The 21951-nt window shown below is 45.4% G+C and overlaps 1 protein-coding gene across 7 annotated transcripts; it reads left to right on the top strand.

Moving 5' to 3' along the window:
- Positions 1-993: 993 nt before the first annotated feature.
- SP8 (Sp8 transcription factor) lies at positions 994-15701 on the top strand. Of its 7 annotated transcripts, none has more exons than XM_080580445.1 (4): positions 1153-1188; positions 2135-3758; positions 5300-5420; positions 10002-15701. In XM_080580445.1, the coding sequence occupies exons 1-2, from the start codon at positions 1168-1170 to the stop codon at positions 3638-3640; spliced, it is 1527 nt and encodes a 508-aa protein (XP_080436571.1). In that variant the 5' UTR covers positions 1153-1167; the 3' UTR covers positions 3641-3758; positions 5300-5420; positions 10002-15701. The 7 variants fall into 7 exon arrangements, with proteins under 7 accessions (XP_080436576.1, XP_080436571.1, XP_080436574.1 ...); XM_080580448.1 differs by having other exon boundaries at positions 5300-10105; positions 10819-15701; XM_080580447.1 differs by having other exon boundaries at positions 5300-10944; positions 12180-15701.
- The last annotated feature ends 6250 nt before the right edge of the window (positions 15702-21951 follow it).

The following is a 21951-nucleotide window of genomic DNA, read 5'->3' as shown; positions in this document are numbered from 1 at the left end:
AAGTTAATAAGCATTCATACAAGGGAGTATCTCTGGGAAATGTTCTTCCCCTCTTTGCGGGTGATAGTATTGATTAAATTAAACCCGAAATTTAAACAAGTGTGCATTAGGTCTGTAAAATGAATATCATTATAGAAGGAGACCAAAGCAATGAAGTTAATTCTTTTTTATTTGTTAAACGGAGTTCCCTCCTTCCCCCACCCCTTCCTCCTTCTGGGCTGGCCTGTCACGCCTTCTCAACAGGCTAAAATCATTCAGAGCAGCTCGCGGAGAGAAACGCGACATTTATGGTAACCGTCAGCCTTCAGAGAAAGAAAGCAGTTCATTAATTTACTCCCCTCTTGCTTCGAAGTATGATAATGTCCCTTACCCCCTTGATCAATAGATATGATGTACAGTCAATATCCCCACCGCACGGAAACGGGGCGAGGGGAAGGGAGAACGGCCCTTGGCAGCCCAAATCCGAGGGGTGAGAGCACCTGAGTTATGGGGACCGGTGGGCAGCGAGGCGGGGGTTATTCCCCGGGGCCGGCCTCGGGGAATAAATTGCTCGGGGAGGCACCGGGAACGGGGAGGGAGGACGGGGCGAAACGGTGACAACGTCGCTGAGAAGATGACGGGGAAAGGCAACAGGACCCGGCCAGCCCGGTTGTGTGCGGAGGGGCGGCCGGGACCGGGTGAGAACGGCACCGGGACGGGAAGGACCGGGAGGCACGGCACGGGAAGCGGCCGGCCCCCACCCCGCGAGGGGGCTGCGCCGTGCCGCGACCGAGCCGTGCCGGGGCTGAGCCGTGCCGAGCCGTGCCGGGAACGAGCCGTGCCGAGCCGTGCCGGGTCCAAGCCGTGCCATGCCGTGCCGTGCCGAGCCGTGCCGTGCCGTGCCGTGCCGTGCCGTGCCGTGCCGTGCCGTGCCGAGCCGTGCCGTGCCGAGCCGTGCCGTGCCGTGCTCGACGGCGCCGCTGACCTCACGCGGTCACGTCGGCGAGCGGCGCGGCGGGGCCGGGGATTGGCTGGCGGCGGCTCAGCGGCACTTCAAAGGCGGCGAGGGAGCTACAATTGTGGTGGAATGGGCGGAACTGATCATTGTATTGCACACCTCTAAAAAAAACACTGCCTCCGATTTATCAATATAAAAAAGATCCTCTGAGAGGAGGGCACTTTTGTGTGATGGCAACTTCACTTCTAGGGGTGAGTCTAAGGTTTTTTTTTCTCTTGCTGGTTTAATTAGTTTCTTTTTAGTGGCGATTGGAGGGGGTTAAAATAACCCCTGTCTTGACCGGGGCTATCAGTCTCCTCTATTGAGCCTTTTTTCTTTTTTCCTTTTTTTTTTTTTTTTTAACTTAAGTACAAGCGAGTTTAGGAGAAAAGAAAGAGCGAGCGGGGGAAAAGGGGGCAGAGTCACTTTTCAGCGAGCAGGAAAAGGTTTTGAAGGGCATTTGTAGAGACAACCTACAGCGCCTGGGCTGTGCTGCTCCTGTGCCCCCGGAGAAGTGGCCTTTCTTCTTTCCATGTGACTGCTGGAAGGGAAAAAAAAAAAAAAAGCAGTCCTTTTTTTTTTTTTTCTGTGCAATTTCTAATTTGCAACAGATTTGTGGCTTTTTATTTCCCTTTAAAATAGCACAGCCCGCCGTGTGCAGCAGGTACGTTGAACTCGTGCATCCATCCATGTGTGCATACGCGAAATTGATGTCTGTATTTAATTACCTTCGGTACGCGAGCGAGGCTCTTTGAGGAAGCCTTTTCATTTGTTTTTTTTTCTTTCCGTTTTTGGAAGGGAGCACTTTGCTAAGCCTGCAATTCTCTGTTTAACAATTGCCCGCGGAGCGGGGACCGGCCGGGTCCCGGCAAAAGGGACCGGCCAGAGACGCGGCTGCCGCCGTGCCGGGGGCGTCTTTTAAGCCGCGGTAACAGGAGCAACTTTTTTCCCCCTCTCTTCTCCCTCCCCTTCGGCCCTTCCCCTCTTTCGGGGGAGGCGAGGAGAGGCCGGGAGGGTGCCCGGAGGCAGAGGCGCGGTGCCGGCAGCTCCGTGCCCGGGGCCGGGCGGCGGAGCGGGGCGGCGGGGGGCGGCGGGCGGCGGCGGGGCCGCTCCGTCCCTGACGGCGTCGGGGCGCCCCTCTCCCCTCTGTGCCCGCAGGAGGAACCGCGGGTAGGCTCCACGCCGCTGGCCATGCTCGCCGCGACCTGCAACAAGATCGGCAGCCCCAGCCCGTCGCCGTCCGCCCTCTCGGACAGCGCGGCGTCCTTCGGCAAAGGCTTCCACCCGTGGAAACGCTCCTCCTCTTCCTCGGCCTCCTCCTCCTCCTCGGCGGCGGCGGCGGGCAGCTGCGGCGCCGTGGGCTCCGGCCTGCCGGGCTTCGGCGTGCCGGGCGCGGCGCGGAACGGCTCCTCGGCGGCGGCGGCGGCGGCAGCGGCGGCGGCGGCGGCGGCCGCGCTCGTCTCGGACTCGTTCAGCTGCGGCGGCTCGCCGGGCTCCAGCGCCTTCTCGCTCACCTCCAGCGGCGCGGCGGCCGCCGGCTCGCCCTTCGCCAACGACTACGCCGTCTTCCAGGCGCCCGGCGGCGGCGGCGGCGGCGGGGGAGGCGGCGGAGGCGGCGGCGGCGGCGGCGGGGCGGCGGGGCAGGAGGCGCACCAGCCCGTCTTCATCTCCAAGGTGCACACGTCGGTGGAGGGGCTGCAGGGCATCTACCCGCGGGTGGGCATGGCGCACCCCTACGAGTCGTGGTTCAAGCCCTCGCACCCGGGGCTGGGCGCCGGCGAGGTGGGCTCGGCGGGCGCCTCCAGCTGGTGGGACGTGGGCGCCGGCTGGCTCGACGTGCAGAGCCCCAACGGGGCGGCCGCGCTGCCCGGCTCGCTGCACCCGGCGGCCGGCGGGCTGCAGACGTCGCTCCACTCGCCGCTGGGCGGCTACAACTCGGATTACTCGGGCCTGGGCCACTCGGCCTTCAGCAGCGGCGCCTCCTCGCACCTCCTCAGCCCCGCCGGGCAGCACCTCATGGACGGATTTAAGCCGGTGCTGCCCGGCTCCTACCCGGACTCGGCCCCCTCGCCGCTGGCCGGCGCCGGGGGCTCCATGCTGGCCGGCGGCCCCGCCGCGCCGCTGGCCGCCTCGCCGCGCTCCTCTGCCCGCCGCTACTCGGGCCGGGCCACCTGCGACTGCCCCAACTGCCAGGAGGCCGAGCGGCTGGGGCCGGCGGGGGCCAGCCTGCGCCGCAAGGGGCTGCACAGCTGCCACATCCCCGGCTGCGGCAAGGTGTACGGCAAGACGTCGCACCTGAAGGCGCACCTGCGCTGGCACACGGGCGAGCGGCCCTTCGTCTGCAACTGGCTCTTCTGCGGCAAGCGCTTCACCCGCTCCGACGAGCTGCAGCGGCACCTGCGGACCCACACGGGCGAGAAGCGCTTCGCCTGCCCCGTCTGCAACAAGCGCTTCATGCGCAGCGACCACCTCAGCAAGCACGTCAAGACCCACAGCGGCCCTGGCGGCGCCGGCGGCCCCGGCCCCGGCGGCCCCGGCCCCGGCCCCGGAGGCAAGAAGGGCAGCGACACCGACAGCGAGCACAGCGCGGCCGGCAGCCCGCCCTGCCACTCCCCGGAGCTGCTGCCGCCCCCCGAGCCCGGCCACCGCAACGGCCTCGAGTGACTGGGGGAGGCGCGGAGCCGCCGCGGCCCGGCACGGTCCGGCACAGCTCGGTCAGGCACGGCTCGGCCCGGCCCGGCGCCCCCCCGGGCGCGCAGCCCCGCGGCGGGGACGCGGACACGTAAGTAGCCTCAGCCCCCGCAGCCGGGTGGGCTCCGGGGACGGCAGAGACCCGAGCGACCCAGCTCGGGCTGCGTCGAAAAAGAAAAAAAAAAAAACACCGCCACCACCAACAAAGACCCCAACCCAACAAAAACCCCCACGTTCTCTCTCATTTTCCTGCTAGAAAGCGGCCCGCAGCCCCCCTCCTTCCATCCGTCCATCCATCCCTCCATCTGTCCGTCCATCCGTCTGTCCCTCCGTCCCTCCATCCCTCCGTCCCTCCGTCCCTCCATCCCTCCCTCCAGAGGCGCCCCGGAGCCCGGGCTGCCCCCGACGGGCTCCGACGGCATCGCCCGCAGCGCCGTCGGGGCTCCCCCATCTCCTTACCCACGAAATCCCTCCTGCTCCCGGACACCGGAGCGTATTCGTCCCCCTTCCTCTCCCCGCCACCCCCACCCTCGCTTTATTTTTATTTTTTTAAACACGTCTTTTACCTCCCCGAGTCCAAACTTTTATTCCGTTTGCCAGCGCATTTGTTCTAATTCCCGTTTGAGTAGGAATCGCGAAATACGCTGAGATTAATTACGTTGAAAGGCATATATTTTTAAACTCCAAACAAATGAAGAAGCACCGTTGGTTTCAAGCGAAGCTGTGGTCCGAATGCCAAAAAGAGGGAGGCCGGGGGAGGGGGATAGGAAAATAAAATATTTGTAAATTACATCCGAACCTATAGGTTTGTACAACTGGGGAATCGTTCTAGATTAGCTAACAATTAATTATAACTCCACCAATGTATCGGTGTGAGCAGCAGTTGTCCAGGAGACGATTTTGTATAGTATTTTTCTTGTAAATTACTTCCAGTAAATATTTGAAAATATATTGAAGTACACTTGAGCTTTTTTTTTTTAATTTTTAATTTTAAAATTTTTATTTCTTTTCCTGTCACGAGAAAGCGTTATTGTTGCAGTCCTAGTTAACTGCATTTTTTTTTTTCTGGACTCATTTCCTGAAGTGTACATCAAATCGCACTTCAGGATATAGGTTTTGCTTGAATATTAATTTAGGTAGGCATACAACTGTAATTAAGCAAACAATATTTGATAAATGTTGAATGACATTTAATTTAATGGAGCATGTACTTATTTGCATTTGCTGGCAGTTCAGGTATAGTTACAGTGAGAGTTCTCCTATATTTCATAAAGTGGGTTTGCCACGACCCATGTATTAAATAAACTGTCCAAGTGAAACTGAACTAACGTTGGCCTATGTGTATTTCCTGAAAATAATATTGATAAATGGTAATAAACACTCTTGACACTACATTAGCGGTTTGCACTGCTGCAAACTAATTGTCTCATTGTAATGTTGAAATAATTTGGATATTTCACATTGAAATGGAAAGCCCTTCGCTGGAACATTTTAGATTTGCATTTTAAATGCATGAAATGTAATTGATTTTTATCTGTAATATTTTAAATGGTATTAATAAACTCCAGATAAAACATTCTACCTTCGGTCAGCTAATTGTTTTTCTTCTTCTTTTTAATTCCACCACTGCAGGCAATGATTTACTTTGAACTCCTGTGACTCGAGGAGTTCTCTAGAGTTTCACCTAAGAGGGAAAATGCAACGAATTCAACCCCGTTTGTAAACCGTAGCACCCAATGCGAGCGGCTTTGAGGTATTCCAACCAACTTGCTGGCACCCTGCGGGATGTTTTCGTGATGTACTGGTAGAGGAAACTAAAGGAAAGGCGTTAACACTCTTTATGTTCGGTTTATTTTATTTTTTAAATCAAACTAACGATGCGGTGCCTCTCGCTGAGATGACTGTGAAGGACAGCTCTGCGCGTACCTCCTCGTTTGCCTTTATTTTTCCCAGCGAGCCACGGCTCCCTTGCGAAAGGCGACTGAAGGTGGAAATCCTGACGATAATTATTTCTTCAGAGGACAAAATAAAAAGCGGACTGCGGCTTTTTATTTTGAGACAACCGATTTGCGGCTGGGCGATGGCAATTGCCGTGGCGAGCGGGGACTTCTGCAGGTCTCGGGGGGTGGGAAACTTGGCGGGTGTGTGCGAAAAGTCCCAGCTTGGGCTGGGGGCGCTTCCCCCCCCAGGACCAGGGGGCCGAGGGCTCCCCAGGGTCGCAGCGGGTTGCCCACCGGCCGGGCCAGCGCTCCCGTTTAGCCGCTGGCCCTGTAGCAATCGCAGGGGGGTTATAAAAAAATCCTAGAGCCTTTTGCTCGGTAGAAAAGCGGCTAGGGAGGTTGCTTGGCGTTTGGGCAAGAAGTACCGGGACCACTCCGTGGACACCTTTTTGGGGGGAGGTGTTGCTCCTGTTGGGAACCGCGGCCTCCTGCATTACACGGGGAGGCGAAGCACGCTGTCGGAGCACCGAGAAATCGGGACTGAAGTATGGGATTTGCATAGGAGAGGGATTTGATTTTCCGTGCAGACACGGAAAGCACATTCCTGGCGACAGCCTGAGGAGCAGGCGTTAAAATGCGGAGTGAAAAAGTGCAGAGGAGTTACTCCAGATGTGTTCAGGGTTTCGGTTCTGTGCATGGTATAGGGTTAGAAGTGGATTTAAAAGAGCACCGGGAACAGGAGTTGCTCCTGTTGAGTTTCTCTGAGCTGTGTTCTGAATTTGTGGCTTTACAATTGCAGTCATCGGAGGCTTGCAAAGTTTTCTGCAGAAACAAAGCAACAGTTTGCTCCGCTTTTATTTTTTTTTCTTCCTTAATAATAATAATAATTATTCTTATTTTAATACCATGGAAGTGGAGCCATGTAGCAGCACCAGATTTCCACAGTGGGAGCGAGAGACAGTGTTTGTGTTACCTGGGGGTTTTAGTCCTGATGGAATGGGATGAGCACCAAGTGACAAGGAAAGGGAAATGTAGTCGTAGGTAATATCTAGTACTGTTTCTCCAACATGCCCTTGAAAAGAGAAGGCTACCAAATAACCACCAGCCAGGTGCCTGCAGGTGTGTGTAGGGCGCTGTTTGCTCTGTCTTAGGGCTGTCTGACAGTGGGACAGAGCTGGTGACAAAACTCTTCCTTCTCCCAGGGAAGAGCTGCCTTTTTGGTTCCGGGCCGTGCAAGGACACACGTATTTTTTGTTTCTTTTAGCAGCAAAACCCAGCACTTGAAGGCTGAATAGCTCCTTTTAGTAGTTGATTTACTTTTACTAAACCCTTCCAGATAAGGGCATTGAGTTGTTTGATAGGAGCCGGGAACTTGTCTCGCGTTGTGCAGATCAAGGTAGAGTTAAACTAGTTTGCTGACCCACAGGTCAAACCAGTGTCCATCAACTTACCTTCCAACTGCCTTCAGATGATTGTGGCCATTCCCATTTGCTCTCTGACCTTTTAAGTCTCTCCCCTTCAAGCTCGTAGCAATGTCTATCGAATTTTGTGTCCTGTTTTTCCCATTATTCCAGCTTTTCATTGTCATTTTCCAGTTTAAATTTTCAATAGACTGGTGATGGGAGATGTGTGCAGCTGAAATTATTCAAACTACCACTTCGCTTCTGCCTGCTTTTGTGCCTTTCCCACCACCCGCGGCCTGTGCCTACCGAGGCTAAACTATGACCCAGGGGCGTTGGCTTCTCGCCTGCTTCCAGTCTAGGAATGCAGAAGTAGAAAGTAAGAAGTGAAATCCCAAATGGTTTATTTGTGGATGTGATGGCTAATCCGGCCGTCAACACCTTCACAGCTATAGGGGCGGTGGAGTAGGCGATGCAGTACAACAAATCTTTCAGTACAAATGGTTATAAATATGCACTAACCCAAACCTGACACGCTTCAGTTATGTTCTGTGAAGGGACCTCTGCTTTAGCTTTGGGAAGAAAGAGCCAGGAAAAGGTGTGAACAAATGAGGTGTGTGCTTGCTCATGCTTTCAGCAGATAGGATAAAAGGACAGAACTTTTGCTGTATCAGAATAGCCTTGTGTTTCTCAGCATAGATCAAGGTCTGCTTTTTGAGCTTGCCCCATTGCACCTTATGGTACTAAAGGTATTTTTTTAAATCCTCAACGTTTCTGCAGAGGAAATCACATATCTGCTTTAAAACGCAGAACCCCAAGTTTTCAACTATCGCTTATGCGACATCTTTTCAAGCTAGCTGGCCATCATGTGTGGAAGCGTATGGGGAAATTGTTATGCCTCTGGAAAGTGTACCTTGAGAAAAACCGTGCCATTTAGGACAATTACTGCGTTTCCAGTTCTATGGCTTTCTAAGTGCTGCTTGGAATTTTTCAGAAAGGGATTAGGGAACTAGAGGATAACGTAAGGAATACCACCTAGGAGCTTTACTGGGGCACTCTAAATAGAGTAACTCCATTTTACACTTTTGGATTTGAAACAAACTAGGATTCTGCCTTACTCCTGCAGTGGCAAAGGTGTACTTGTACTGCTGTAGGTCCCCGTGAGAGGGTGGCTGATGGACACCTCTCGTGGGGACCGATCTCGGGCTTGGCATTGGGAGATTTCTGGTTTTCAGTCTACAAAGTGCAAAAAGCAGCCACGGAACATTTGCAGGTGAAGAGTCAAGCTTCTCTTCAGGTCGGGGCAGGAGAAGGGGGTGTTGTGGGCTTGTCATGCTGTAACTCCTCCCGGAGCAAGAGTGAGAGAGAAACTTCCTCCTCTGTTAGGGAGAGGGGTGAGAAGCCTTTCGATTTTATTTTTTCTTTACTTTTTTTTTTTTTTCCCAGCAAAACTGTGGGGCAGGCGGCAGGCGTTGCACCTTGCCTGGGCTTTCTCCGCGTCTCCTTCTTTCGAGAGGGAGCTGCCCCCCATCCCTCCCCTCCCCTTTTCCTGCCCCTCTTCCCCGGCTGCCCGCCTGTCCGGGACACACGCACGGACACGCGCCCTGCCGTGGGCTCGCAGCGCCCCCCGGTGTGTGCCGGCCCCGCTGCCCCCAGGGCTGCCCGCGGGGAGGCCGAGCACCTCCCGCTCCGGTCGGCGGGAGCAGCGGCTCCCCGGGACGCGAGGACACGGCCTCGGGGCTGCCGTCGAGCCGGCAAATACCGTGGGATCGCCAAAGCCACCGCAGATTTGGCGGGGGAGCGCAGGAGGGAGGAAGAGAAGAAGGAGAGGAGCGACCCCGCTGTGCCTCGGCGTCACCGGAGCTGGCACCGAACCTTTTTCCTCGCCGACACCTTCGGGCTGTGCGTGTGGGCTGGGCTGCCCTGGGGACTGCCGACGGGCCGTCACCCCCAGCCCCGAAAAGCGGCACCCCTGCAACCCGGCAGGCAAAGCGACCAGCCACTAGTGTCTTTAGAAGTCGTGTTTCTCTCTAGATCACGGCCAGCTCCTTCCTTCCCTCCTTCCATCCTTTCCTCCCTCCTTCCCTCCCTCCCCCCGACGAGGAGCACTCCTCCCCTCCCGTCCTTGCCCCGCGCCCTCGACGGCACTCGTCGGGGTTCCCGGGGGTCCGGCCCTTCTCGCCCTGTCCCTGAGCTCCTTCGCGTCGTGGGACCCGAATTAACACTTAATTAACGCTGCTCCCGAGCTCCGCAATCTTCTTCGAAGTTTTTTTTTTTTTTCCTTTTGTTTTGTTTTGTTTGAACACTTCGCGCTGTGCGATATTCCTCCAGATCCGCTGGCAGCTGATGGGGAAAGGGCTGAGCGGGAGCCGGGCGGGCTCCCCCCGCACCCCGCCGGGGCTCCCGGCGGTGCCTGCCCCTGAGATTTCCCCAGGAGACGGCAGATTTTCCCCCAGATGCTCCTGAGGTTTTCCCCAGGGGGGAAGAGTGCAGCGGAATGGGCACGCTGAGCAAAGGTGTGCTTTCAAAGGAAAGGTGGCCGCCGAAGAAAATGCCGCCAGGAATGCTAAGCGAGGTGTCAAAGTGCTTACAGCGCTTCCTTTGCTGCCTCCAGTCTCAAGGAACCGATGGTCAGATTTTGAACTACCTCTGGGAGGAAGTTTTAACGCTCAGAAGTGCAGGGAACTTCCCCTCTGCGCTGCTGTCCCTTCTCACACAGTCCTTGCAAGCTTTTAACCCCTCAGTCGCCTCCTCCCTTCTAGCCTTCAGATTTTTTATTTTCATTTTTAATCTTCATAATTTAAGATCAGATATGAATGTCTGGAAACAGGTATGAGGATTTTCTTCTCCACTAAAGTAATCCAACTGGTGTGAAGGTGTTGCCTGCACACCTTGCCAATTGCACAAAATCCTGGTGAGTCCTGTGCTCCCGCAGAGGAAAGCAGGCGAGCCTCTGCTCTTTGCCCATAGTCATTGTTGTGTTTCTCCAAATAGATAAAGGACTTACAAAATGAAATCGATGAAAAACTGGGAGTGCTGAGGCTGGATTAGGAATTTATATGGGCAACAGGCTATCTCAAGAAGGAAATCCCTAACGGGTAAGAAATTTGTACCTAAAATGTCAGAAAGAACTGGTATCGCTGTCTATGTGTTTGCTTTGGTTTGAATAGTCCAACAACTACCGCTGTAAGAATGGAGATTTACTTAGCCATACACACATGAAAGAACAAAGCTGAACAGGGAAAACACTTGCCAAATGCAGTTTTAAATTGTTTCTTGTGCCGAATACAGAAACACACTGCTAACTCTTTACAGACTTTTTCTGTGTTAGGACAAACACAGGTCTCATCTTATAGAGGTCTCCACAGCAGGACTTCTCTGCAGAGCACAGGTGTCACTCATGTGCAGTGATGCATCCCTTGCTCAGCACCCAGCATGGCTTGCCAGTCTCATGCATCAAGCCTAGGGTTTCCAACAAACAGTCTTCTGCCCTAATGCCCACTTTGACACTAGGTCACATCTACTACACATCTACTCTATGTGGTCAACAGAGCCACACCTGTGGAAACAGCTGCAGGGTAAATTTACCTACCATTTTGCCAAGCACAGAATTTTTAGAAGAATGAATGAGTTGAAAACACAGCAAACAGCCTATCTTTACTAGGAAAAAAGTTCTCAAAGCTCTGTGAATTCTGAAAGAATTGGATCCTGAAAAGTTTGCACTTGCCGAGGAGATCCTTGAAAAAGTAGGTGCAATGTATTTGTTTGTAGTTCTGCCTAATCCTTTCTGTCTTCTCCCTTAATGACACAGAAAAGAAAAAATTCAGTCTTACCTGTTTCTACTCATAAATGAAAAAATGCACTTGACTTCAAAACCACGATGTGAATCTGGCCTCTGTTCTGAATAACTACTGTGTACCCAGTTACAAAACACATGGTATGTGAGGATTTATAATATTTTATAGACATTAAATCACAACCTGGCTAGCATTTATATTCATGTCAGGCCCTGCTAATTTTCACTCACTGTGGCAGACATCAGTATTTTTCTGGCTGTATGAGTCAGGCAAGAAGGATGATGGACTTCTAATTATTAGCCAAGGTGCTAAGTTTCCACATCTCTTCCTTCTAGCCTCTTGGCAGTTAAATATTCCAGAGTACATTTTATACAGCATCATGACATGTCAGAGAGTGGATGTACAACATCCATTACAAATATGTCCAAGCTGAAATAAAGATAAGCAGAACAAAAGATCTTCCTCCTTTTGCTTCAATATTTTCTGTTTTTAACTGTAGAGTAGGCAAAGATAATTCCTATTTCCAGTAACATATTACATATTACACAGTTATAGACAGCAGGAGAAACTGACAAAATTGTCTGTACAGGACAGACAAATTGCTTTCAATATCTTTAAACTTCAATAAAAGATAAAAATCAAGACTAAAATATGACTAATTGTCTTAGTTAATAAGACTTTTTTAAGGTAGTATTTCTCAGTTTCGTTTTGATTTTGCAATTTGGAAGCAAAAATTCAAGTTTGTTTCATAATGTGATTGTTGGCTTGCTACCAAGATGCTAATAGCAGAATTAACAGGAGTTCAAAAAATACAGAAGCTCAAAACAATATTCTCGTTGGCACTTCCCATCATGTACATGGTGATGAAATAGTACGAGAGAATGACCAAGGAACCAAGTATGAAAGAAAATTATGTTCAGTCTTTTGTAAAAATCTCAGTGAATTGCACTTCCTGATTTTGGGCTGAGCACACATTTTACTTTCTGAAATATATTTATAATAAGATATGTGATTTATTTATTTTTATTATTATTACTTTTTTCATTTGGTAGACGAGAAAAATGCATTTGTGAAATCAGGCTTAATTCAAGAAAGTTATGTTACAAATACTTTCATATAATTTATCGTGTTTCTACAGGCACAGAAGGGGTCGGAAGGCAATAGCTGCATCTACTATATACATTTTTGGCACATAATTTAGCCACACCTCCTCTATTAGTAGGAATCATGGTCTGTCTGAAGCTGGTATCCTTCCCTTGCTTTTTGTTTTTGTTGTTGTTGTTAGCTGCCACCCCTAAACTGACTGTAATAACTTCTCTGACATAGCTTATGTGTAGTCTTTACTGGATATTTTTTCATTCCCACTGAAACACAGATTTTATGGAGACCTTGCCAGGGTGAAGACTGATCTGAAAATTCATGCTGTGCCTCCATGGTAAGGTACTTAAGACAGGTGGGAGAAGCAGGGATCTTGATTACAGCTAGATCTCCAGGCTGTTTTTGCTATGCTGCTTCCCCTGTCAGCAGGGGTTTCTCTAGGTTGGCATTTCAATGCTTTGTGAGGCATAACCTGTATTTCCAGAGAGCATAATACCGGTAGAGAATGTTGACAAGTTTTTTTTTGTTGTTGTTTTTTTTTTCTTTCCCCTTCCCGCTGCTGCCAAAAGATGCAAGATAAGACCCAGTAAAGAGAAAAGAAACAGGAAAAGCAACATGGGCGCTTGGCTGCTGCCAGCAAGCACTGATAGACCCCTTACTTGACAGGCCCCTGTATGCCTAGACGTGCATCTCCTCACGCGCCCTTGGGCTCAGTAGAGCTGACCAGTCTGGTGTCTTATCCTGCCAGGTCTCTTATGGGCTTTATCCTGATGATATGCTTTGAGGATTCCCCGTTTAAGTCCCCACATAACATGCAGGGAAGACGTTATAGGTATCAGCTGTGTATCTATTTCCTGTGAGATCACCACTTGTCTGAGACCCTACTTGGAGGATATGTGCAGGGTAGGACTTAAGAGCAGTTGGAGAAGAGGTGCCCAAGTCAAGAAGAGAGCAGAATTTCAGTTATGTTGCACCCAAGCTTTATCTAAATGGTAAATGTACATGGGTAGAGCTAAGTGTTTACTCCAGAGATCAAATGATGTTTCATTTCTCCTGGATTCATGCTAATCCACAAAGAGATCTGTATCTCTGGAGAGATGTGAACTGTGATGAAACCTTCTGCAATGGGAACATTTACAAAAACTGCCATGCTGTACAGATAATCTGATGTGTAAAGAGATGTCAACTTGGCCTTCTCTTTAATTGGGGTACAGTAATAATCTCCACTTGTGAGCTGCCAATTTAAGTTTTAGAAAGCTGATTGCCCCTTGAACCAGCCAACGGATACAAGAGATCCCGTGAGGAGATGTACATAGGCAGACTGGCAGTTTGATCAGGTGAGATTTTTTTTTTTATTTTTTTTCCCCCATAAGACATGGCTTCAAAACAAAGACAAACTTAACCAGGCATATGCAACAGAGGCAACCAGAATCTCATGATCTCACAGTAATCTGTACACTTTTCGGTTAGTACAGGAATTTGTCCTGCTATGACTAGACACTGCTTGATTGCTTGAGGTTGCATTTACAAGTGTCAAGTGTCATTGACCGCAACTCACTTTCCTGTTACACAAAGCTGGTATATGGAACTGAGGTAATGGGTGCAGTATTCTAAGAAAAGATATTCAGAAAAGAATTGTAGTACACTTATCCCAGAAACATAAACTAGTTTATTAACAAAAGAGTGTTCAACACAGAACCTCATACAAAAGGCTTGCAAATTGCAGTCACTAAACTGCACATCAGTTGTACTAGAAAGTATTGCATTACAACCTAGTTCCACAAGGGGATTTCTTCTGGAATAGTTTTTGTTTGATCAAGTTAAGTCAGCAGATTTCCCTGAGCAGACAGAACCCTAGATTTCACTTCTGTCAGATGGGAGGGCACCTTACATTCTGCAAGTTTTACTCCCAGTACCAGTTGCATTCCTTCCGTTGGGAAGCTTGTAGTATAAAACTCGTACCATGGGGATATTCTGTATGACAAGGCAATAGCAATGTGGAAAGCAGCATATTTAGGATGGATTCAGGGCTGTTTAAAAGTAGCTTCTTCCCAGTGAGTAAGGTGAGGCTCTGATCTTCCTTCCAAGAAACACAAAGCCAAACTGCAGCAGCTGTAATAGTTAAGCACACATTAAAGGGGAAGAATAGTGGAAATGTGCCTGAGTTATGCTGCAGTTCAAAGAAATACAATACCTGGAGTACTTTCAAAATTTAACAGGGAAGTAGTATATATAAATAGATCATTTTTCCTATCTACACGGGAGATGTGACCATCACAATAAATATTAATTTATTAAATAGCCTGGTAATTTCTATGAAATGAGAAGTCTTAATTTGCTTTATTTGTAAACTTTTCTGAGAATATTTTCACACTTTTACAGTAATTTCCAGTCAGAAGTTTCAAAACTTACGTTATGGGAGTATAATTAAATCAAAGATGCTGGTGCAGCTAGGTAAAATCACAAGTGATCTCTGTAATAATATACCAACTTTCTCTGTCTCTTTCCTGTGCTGAATTTCTCTGTCTCTTTCCCACGTTTTTCACACAATAAGACCCTTTTTAACAACAATAGATATACTATTATTAGCATGGGGAGAGTGCCTGAAGACTTCAGTCAACATTGAAGGTCTTGTGCTGGGTGCTCAGGTCAATACTTGTCCTGCCTACTGTAAGATAAAAAGTTTATTTTTATAGGACCATAGGCTAGACTACCTCCCTCTGGCAAAGCTCAGGTGAAACTACCACTATCACACAAACTGTCTACTTGAGGTTCTGTAAAAAAACAAACGCTTTCCATACAGGCATAGCCACAGTTTGTTTCCTGAAGTATCTGAAACAAGTTGAAACGAGCGAGTAGGAGAAGAGGGCAGAGGGCCCAAACGAGCAGGGTAAGTCACTGTCTCAGACAAAGGTTCCCAACTGCTGCCTGGTTTGTTTTTTTCTTTTCCAGATTTTATAATGTAAATCAGATATTTCCAGGTAGACCTCCAATTCACTGGGCTGTCATACATAAGAACAAGTATTCAACACTATGCAATCAGGCAGCCAAACTCTTCTGAAAATCTCATCTTGCACCCTGGAGAGAAAGAATGCTTCCCAGAGCAAAGTGACAGATGAAAAGAAGACCTAACTTGTAAGGCATCCCAAAGGAGACAAACATGGCAACTGAAATTCAGAAAATGACAAATCTTATTGTCAAAAAAAATATGGTAAAATATTTATGAGCTTAGCGCTAAGAAAAACAATGGTGAAAGAGAAGCTTATCTTTAAGAAATGCAAAAATTCAGAGATGGGACTCCAGCCTGCCTCTCAACGGTCTTCCTCTTCCTTCCTTCCATCCTCTCTGCCATTTCCCTCTCAAAAGACCAGTCATGTTTGCACTTGTGTGTATTGTCACCTAAAGCTTTTAGGACACAGTCTCCTGCCCAGCATTACTGCTGGGATGCCCTACTCCCAGCAGTGACTGCTCTCTTGTTCATATCCTAGTGTGAATGAGTTTACACAAAAAGAAAGTAACAGGTACTTGTCATTAAACTCAGAAAGTTGGATGCAGAATTAGGTGTTGGAATGCAGCAAGGAAGAAGAGGAAAAGAAGGAGAAAAGAAGGAGAAAAGAAGAAGAATCTGTAAAGATGGTCCAAACAGTAGAAATGAGTCAGAACAAGAAATTTTGGTGATGTTTGCCTCCAGTATGTAAAGACAGTCATGAATGTTGCAGATATCAAGTGGTAATTTAAATGATCATATTTGGAAAAAAACAAAAACAAAATAAAACAGAAAAAACAACCAAACAAAAAACCAAACTGCCTTGTGAAAAGACACAGATTGTTCCTCTTAGTTTGCTATTTAGTGGGGGTGTAACTGAAGGAAGATGCAGAAAAAAATAAGCAGTGAAAATCCACAGGAACAACTGAACAACTGGATACAACATAAAAAAGCCTGAAAGAACACTTATTTCTAATTTGTGAAAGGCAAGAATAAGTAGTTACACCTGAAGTATTTGTACGAAAAACTTTTGTACGTTCTTTAAACTCCAGGTTGCAAATTTTTAACTGTGATGACAAATGGCCATTGGAATTAAAGTAATTAATTATTGTAATCACCATCAAAGGCTACAGTAAAACTTTTGTTAATAGTAATTCTTTAAACACTTTTTGTTTGATTTTTTTTTTCCCTGAAAGAAATAAGATAAAGTGCATGCAGGAAATAGTTTAGGGAAGTCCCTGGTAAGTATTATAGAGATAATAACAGCAGTCCTCTACAAGGAGTTTACTATCTCTGAAACTATGGAGATATGCTGTCAAGTGATTAGCCTCATAACTGCAAAATTATGTGACTGCTGGAGGCTGTAGGATATCTACTGTATATGCACCGTTTCACATTCTGTGAGAGATGGACTAATCTGATCCTGAACTCTTGGTTCTGTCCTGGTAAGTCCCACCATCAGAACAGGCTGAGATACTAGTTGAATATTTAGGGTTGAGTGGGTTATTCATTTACCCTTCCATGTTTGCATAATAAAATCAACATTTGTTTAACTTATTCCTTGATTATTAGGTGAAAAACTATGGTTTGAGAAAAAAAATTGTTTAGGACAATTTTGCTAATTAATTAATTTAATTAATGAAAATCTTAAAAATAAAATAAAATGCTGACTTCTGCAGAACTTTGTTTTACTGTTGGTGAAGGATCACATTTAGCCTTCTTTCTAAACCTGATTCATTGCTCACTGAAATTTATAGGAGCCATTCATTAACTATAACGGGCTTTGGAATGGGTCCCTTGTGAAATGGACTGTTCAGATGAGAGCAGATGCAATCATCTTTGGATTTTTAAAACCAGAGCTTGAATTTGAATTGTTTACATTCATGTGAAAGTGTGATGACTTATAAGAGGTAATTGTAACAATTAAATGCATCTACCTCCTAACTTTTATTAATTGCTTCTCTATGAATCTCTCCTGCTAGCAGATACACATGGAATTTTGCAAGTTTATCCTGGTTGTGGTAACATTCAATATATTCATTAATGACCTTGAGGGGAAAACAAAATACACCTATTAAATTTGCAGACAACATCATTCAGTTTTGAGAAAGACTGGATGCTGGAGAACAGGTTTCTAGTTCAAAATGATCTTGACCAACATGATAAATTGTCTGAAAAAAATAGGAGGTTCCTATTCAAGAGGAACTAACCTCAGCAGGGAATAACCAGTTGCACAAGCACAGGTTGGGGGATAACTGTGATAACTGACTAGGTGACATTTTTATGGGAAAAAAGATATGAGTTTACAGTTGAATGAAATCTTGACACAAATCAACAATACCATGCTGTTGCAAAACACCCTCCTGAGGTACACTAAGTAGGAGTATAGGATACAAGATGTGACAAATAACCCTTCTGCTCTACTCAGCACTGATAGTGCCTTAGCTAGAGTCTGCTACCTGGCTTTGGAGAACAGATTTCCAGAAGGATGTGTGCTGTGCTAGCTGGAAAGTCCACTGCAGAAAATGGTGACAATGATCAGAAAGATTATTCAGGCTAGGTAAAAGGAAAAAAAAAAAAAACCTTTCAACTTCAAGGAGAGTGAAGACAAGATTGCTGATGGTTAGGCATTTTCAGCACTGGAAATCTTAAAGAACTATTTGAACTGATGTCTTTCATGAATGATACTGGTGTGGCTGACCTCATCTTGGGGCTGAAGGCAATCCGGGTGACCTCCTTAGGTGTCTTCCAGCCTTCTGGTTCAGGAATGCTTAGGCTGGGTGACTGGCTCTGGAAGAAGTCACCTTACAACTTTGAGTTAGTGAATGGTTTTAGATTCGTCTGAGCTCACTTCAAAATGAGGACATTTCACAACTTGAATCCATGGACTTGTTTTTATGCAGAAAGCCTGCCTGCTGTGTTCTTCCCCCAGTGTAAGGGTTGGCCTGCTTTAAGTGCTTGCCTTAAAAGCCAGCCTTTAGTGCTTGCTTTGTTGCCACTTTCTGGAAGGCTTCACACTTCTCAAAAATTGTTGCAGTTTATTATTATTATTATTAATTTAAGAACACTGCAACTCCACTGGTCAGAGTTACACATATTTGCAACCTTTATACATATTTGCAGGTTTCACTCAGTCCATGACTGCAGTAGGTGCCCTGTTTTGAGCTTAAGAGTTGATTTCTTTTGATCTGGTATCATACAGTATATAAAGAGTAAATGAAAGTTAAAATTGCAGTGAACTCCCTCTTTGTGCAAAATGGCATTAGCTTATTTGTTTACATTCCCATTATCTTGGGTAACTTTACAGTAAAAAAGTAGGACATAAAAATGTTTATATAATAACTGTGCAAATCTCTGTATATTATAATATATATATAATATTTAAATATTATTTAATATTATTTCATTTCATACTATACACATAATACATTTGCATAACATTATAATATTTATAATAATATATAACTACAGAACATATTTAAATTGCAATAATATGATATTAATAATAATATATTGAATTGTCTTAATGGAGAAGAGCTCTGCATAAAACAGTGTGTACTGGATGAAAGTAAAGTCCCTGCTCAGTGCTGCAGTTTCATGACTGTAATGGAAAAAAGCAAGCTCATTATGTTCAGCAATTCTTTTTCAGATTATTTTTGAAGATTGAGATAAACGTTAGTCTTGAGAAACACTGTCAGAGGCTGTCTCAAATTCTTATGTATTTCAGGATAAATTCAGGAAAATATTATTCAGTAGCTTTTCTTTGTATCTAAGAAAAAATATATAAGATTTTGATATAATGTGTTTGGCTTAGGCTGCCTGAACAATTTCTGGCATACGGAAAATCATCTTGAAAAGTTTCTGTATTCTTTATTAATTTCAGATCTTAATATCATGTGAATATCTTCACTATTCTATTTTAAACCAATATGGATCAAGAGCTCTTCATTCTATTGCATGCATTATATTTTGATATACTGTAAATCTATCCCTACGTGAGAAAGCTGAAGGTCTGCTTTAGGCTGTCCACCTGCAGGTTTAATAAATCTTTCAAATAAGATGGGCCTGTGTTTATTCTCATCTTTGCATACCATAGTGTGAATTAGTTAAGCTTCAGTAAACGCTTTTAGATCTATCTGCCCTAAACTCACAAGTGGTCATGTTTGACATATGCTGTTTAGAAGCATCTCACGTACCATTACCTATGTATTTCAGCCAAGTTTATTCTTTATTTAAAAAGATGCACAGATTGTTTAGCCATACGAATTTCAAATGCTTTGCCAAATTTATTTATTTATTTTTAAATGAGTTCTAATTTCCTAAACCTCTAATATAGTCATAAGTAGCCTGATTAGTAGTCAGGCATTTACTAATATATATATGTATATATACTCAGAAGTAACTTCAATAATACTGTGGGTCAGACAATAAATGAAAAACAAAAGTCCTACCATTTTCCAAACCATTGGTAAAGTCATGATTTTTATAGAAATGGTGATGAATCTCTTAGTGCACTCGAGTTCAACATTAAAAAAGATTGAAAACTAAGCACTTATGCAGTCCATTTTTTTCAGACACTTCATCCAGTTTGTCAAGAATATGTGCTTTATTAACATTTCTCATTTTCTTGGTATACAGCTGGCACTGTGGGACAATATACATCTGTGAGGGAGTCAGTAGTCTTCTACTATGGGTTGAGATTTCCAGTTCAGTGCAGGGTACTTCACTGGAAGTGAACTGAGATTTCTTCTAGAAAGAAACCAAAGGAAAATCTTTTTTTAAAAGCATGAAACTCTGATGTTGTTGCACCCTAAGGAATGACTGATAAAAACAATTTAAAAATTCCCATTTTTCTTTTTCAATTCTCTTTTAAAGAAGCCCAGTTTAGCCTTGAGGTTGCGCACCTACATGGAATCATGTTACCACAAACTGTGCCAACCATATTGCCAGTTACACACAAATGTGAAAGGAAAAATATATTTAATTAGTCATAAAGCTGAAGTTTCTCTGCAAAGTGTAAGCCTTGTGAGAAATATTTCTCATCGTATTTTATCATATTTTAAAAGTGCTAATCAGCACTTTTCTATCAGTTGGACTTAAGGTACTTTACAGATACAGGCAACTAACAGTAATTCATATTTACACAAAGGGAAAGAGAAGCATGGGAAGAAAATATTTAGGAATACAATACAAATCTTTATAAGGGATCTGTAGCAAGTTAAGTTGGAATTGGAAATGGTTAAAAGACTGAATATTAAATTAAATTTGAGCTGAGCAAATTTTATTCTGAAACCAGAACAAAATATTTTGCAAATTTCAATTTGCTTAATCTGAGCTTCCAGACCAGGTCCATCACTATAGTAAGTCGCACCAAGAGCTTGGTTTAATGATTTAAACTACCTCTTACAAAAATTAACATAAAAACTAGAACAACAGTTTAAGATTATACAGCTAATTAATTATATCTGTCATTGTTAGCTCCAAGGGAGTCTGCTCAGTTGAATATTTTATGGAGTAGGAGAAAAGGAGGAAAGCACTTGAGTGAAAAGCTGAAAAATTATCTGCAGCCCACATTCATATTCAGCTCAATATAAGAAGTGTGGATTTATTCTCTGAAGGCAAGAATGCTGATCAACTGTAAAACCACCAGGTCAGACATCACCATTTTGATAACAACTGCCCTTTAATTTTTTTTTATATATATGTATTTTTATTTTCTTCTTCCTGACAGCTATTTCTAGAGAAGACCTCAAGCTACTGATGTTTTATGGCAGTGTTTATGCATTTACTAAATTAAAATATGCTTCATAGTTTGCCTTCACTGCTGGTGAATTTCTATTATTTTTCCATTGCTAAATATAAGAATAACTGTGCTGGCAATGGTCAGCAAGTGATCGTAACATAGGTCCTTCCGTTCTGGGCACTCACAAGAACTTGTCCTAGCACCTGAAGAAAAGTAAGAAAAGTTATAATGTGTCTACTCATTCAGCCAAGAAAATAAATGAAAGTCTCTAAAAGGCAACACTATATATGCAAATGTTGGCAAATTAGGTTGATAGGATCTATTTCTGCAAGTCTGCAAGGCATCTATAGGTGACGCCTCTACCATTGACTAGATAATGATAATGTGCTTTTGTAGGTCTGCTTCACCAAGATGGGTTGCATCCACTGGGGATCTTAGTACAAGGCCTCTTGCACATGGTAAGTCTTTGGTAGTACTTTGTCGACAGTACACACTGGCACAGGTTTCTTTCTGAAGTTGATTCTAATGAGATAAATTAGTTATGAGTTTGGTTCAAACTATCAGTTTGACTGATTGGACTATCAGTCCAATCCAAACAAAACTGAGGTACACGGAGCATCGAGAGGGCACAAAACAATACAAAAATAGGTGGTTATAGTCCTGCATATGTTAGGACTTAATGTAAATTAATGAACAAACTCCCTCAGTCTTTCCCCTTAGGTAAAGCAGTTGTGTCATCACTGTCCTGCAACTTCATCAATTATGTGTTATGAATATCAGGTCTGAATTTTCCTGTTCCAGGCAAAAACTGAAGGGTTTGTCTATCTGCGGGAATTTTCTGCCAGAATTATAACTGTCTTTCTGGACACACTTACTCCTTCCATCCCCATAGGGAATTACAGTGGTACAGTTGAGCTGGTAAATTTTCCTATTCAGACAAGCCCAGACATTTCAAGAAACACTGCTAAATTAAATACTTCTCCTAAGGGAGCAGTATAGACACATACTTCAGTTTTCGGTCATACCAACACCCACAACAAACAAGTTTAAAACACAGCTACCTGCCATTATGTTACAAGGGTGCTTTTTAAACTATTTTTTCCTGCCATATACTGTCAAATCTCATTCATCCTGTAAATCATAGCCCAGCTTTGAGCATCTTGGCTGTCTGTGACCCTGGGCCCAATTTTGTGAGGTGAAAATCCAGTAGAGGAATGGCTACAGTTCTTTTTGCTCCCAGAAAACCAAAGTCTATCTTGGGAAAATTACAGCAACGTTGTCAAAAATGCAGGGTAAAAATATCAATAGTTAACTATTGAG

This window comes from Anser brachyrhynchus (assembly GCF_964034855.1).
Source record: "Anser brachyrhynchus genome assembly, chromosome: 2".
NCBI classification, from domain to species: domain Eukaryota; kingdom Metazoa; phylum Chordata; class Aves; order Anseriformes; family Anatidae; genus Anser; species Anser brachyrhynchus.
The sequence above is the reverse complement of the archived record's forward strand: the minus strand, read 5'-3'. Positions and strand labels throughout refer to the sequence as shown.

Excerpts from the sequence above, each read along its gene's own strand:
- SP8 (XM_080580450.1), top strand. The coding sequence starts at position 1,168 with ATGGCAACTTCACTTCTAGGG. Across the intron at positions 1,189-2,134 it reads TGGCAACTTCACTTCTAGGG|GAGGAACCGCGGGTAGGCTC; the intron begins GTGAGTCTAAGG and ends CTGTGCCCGCAG.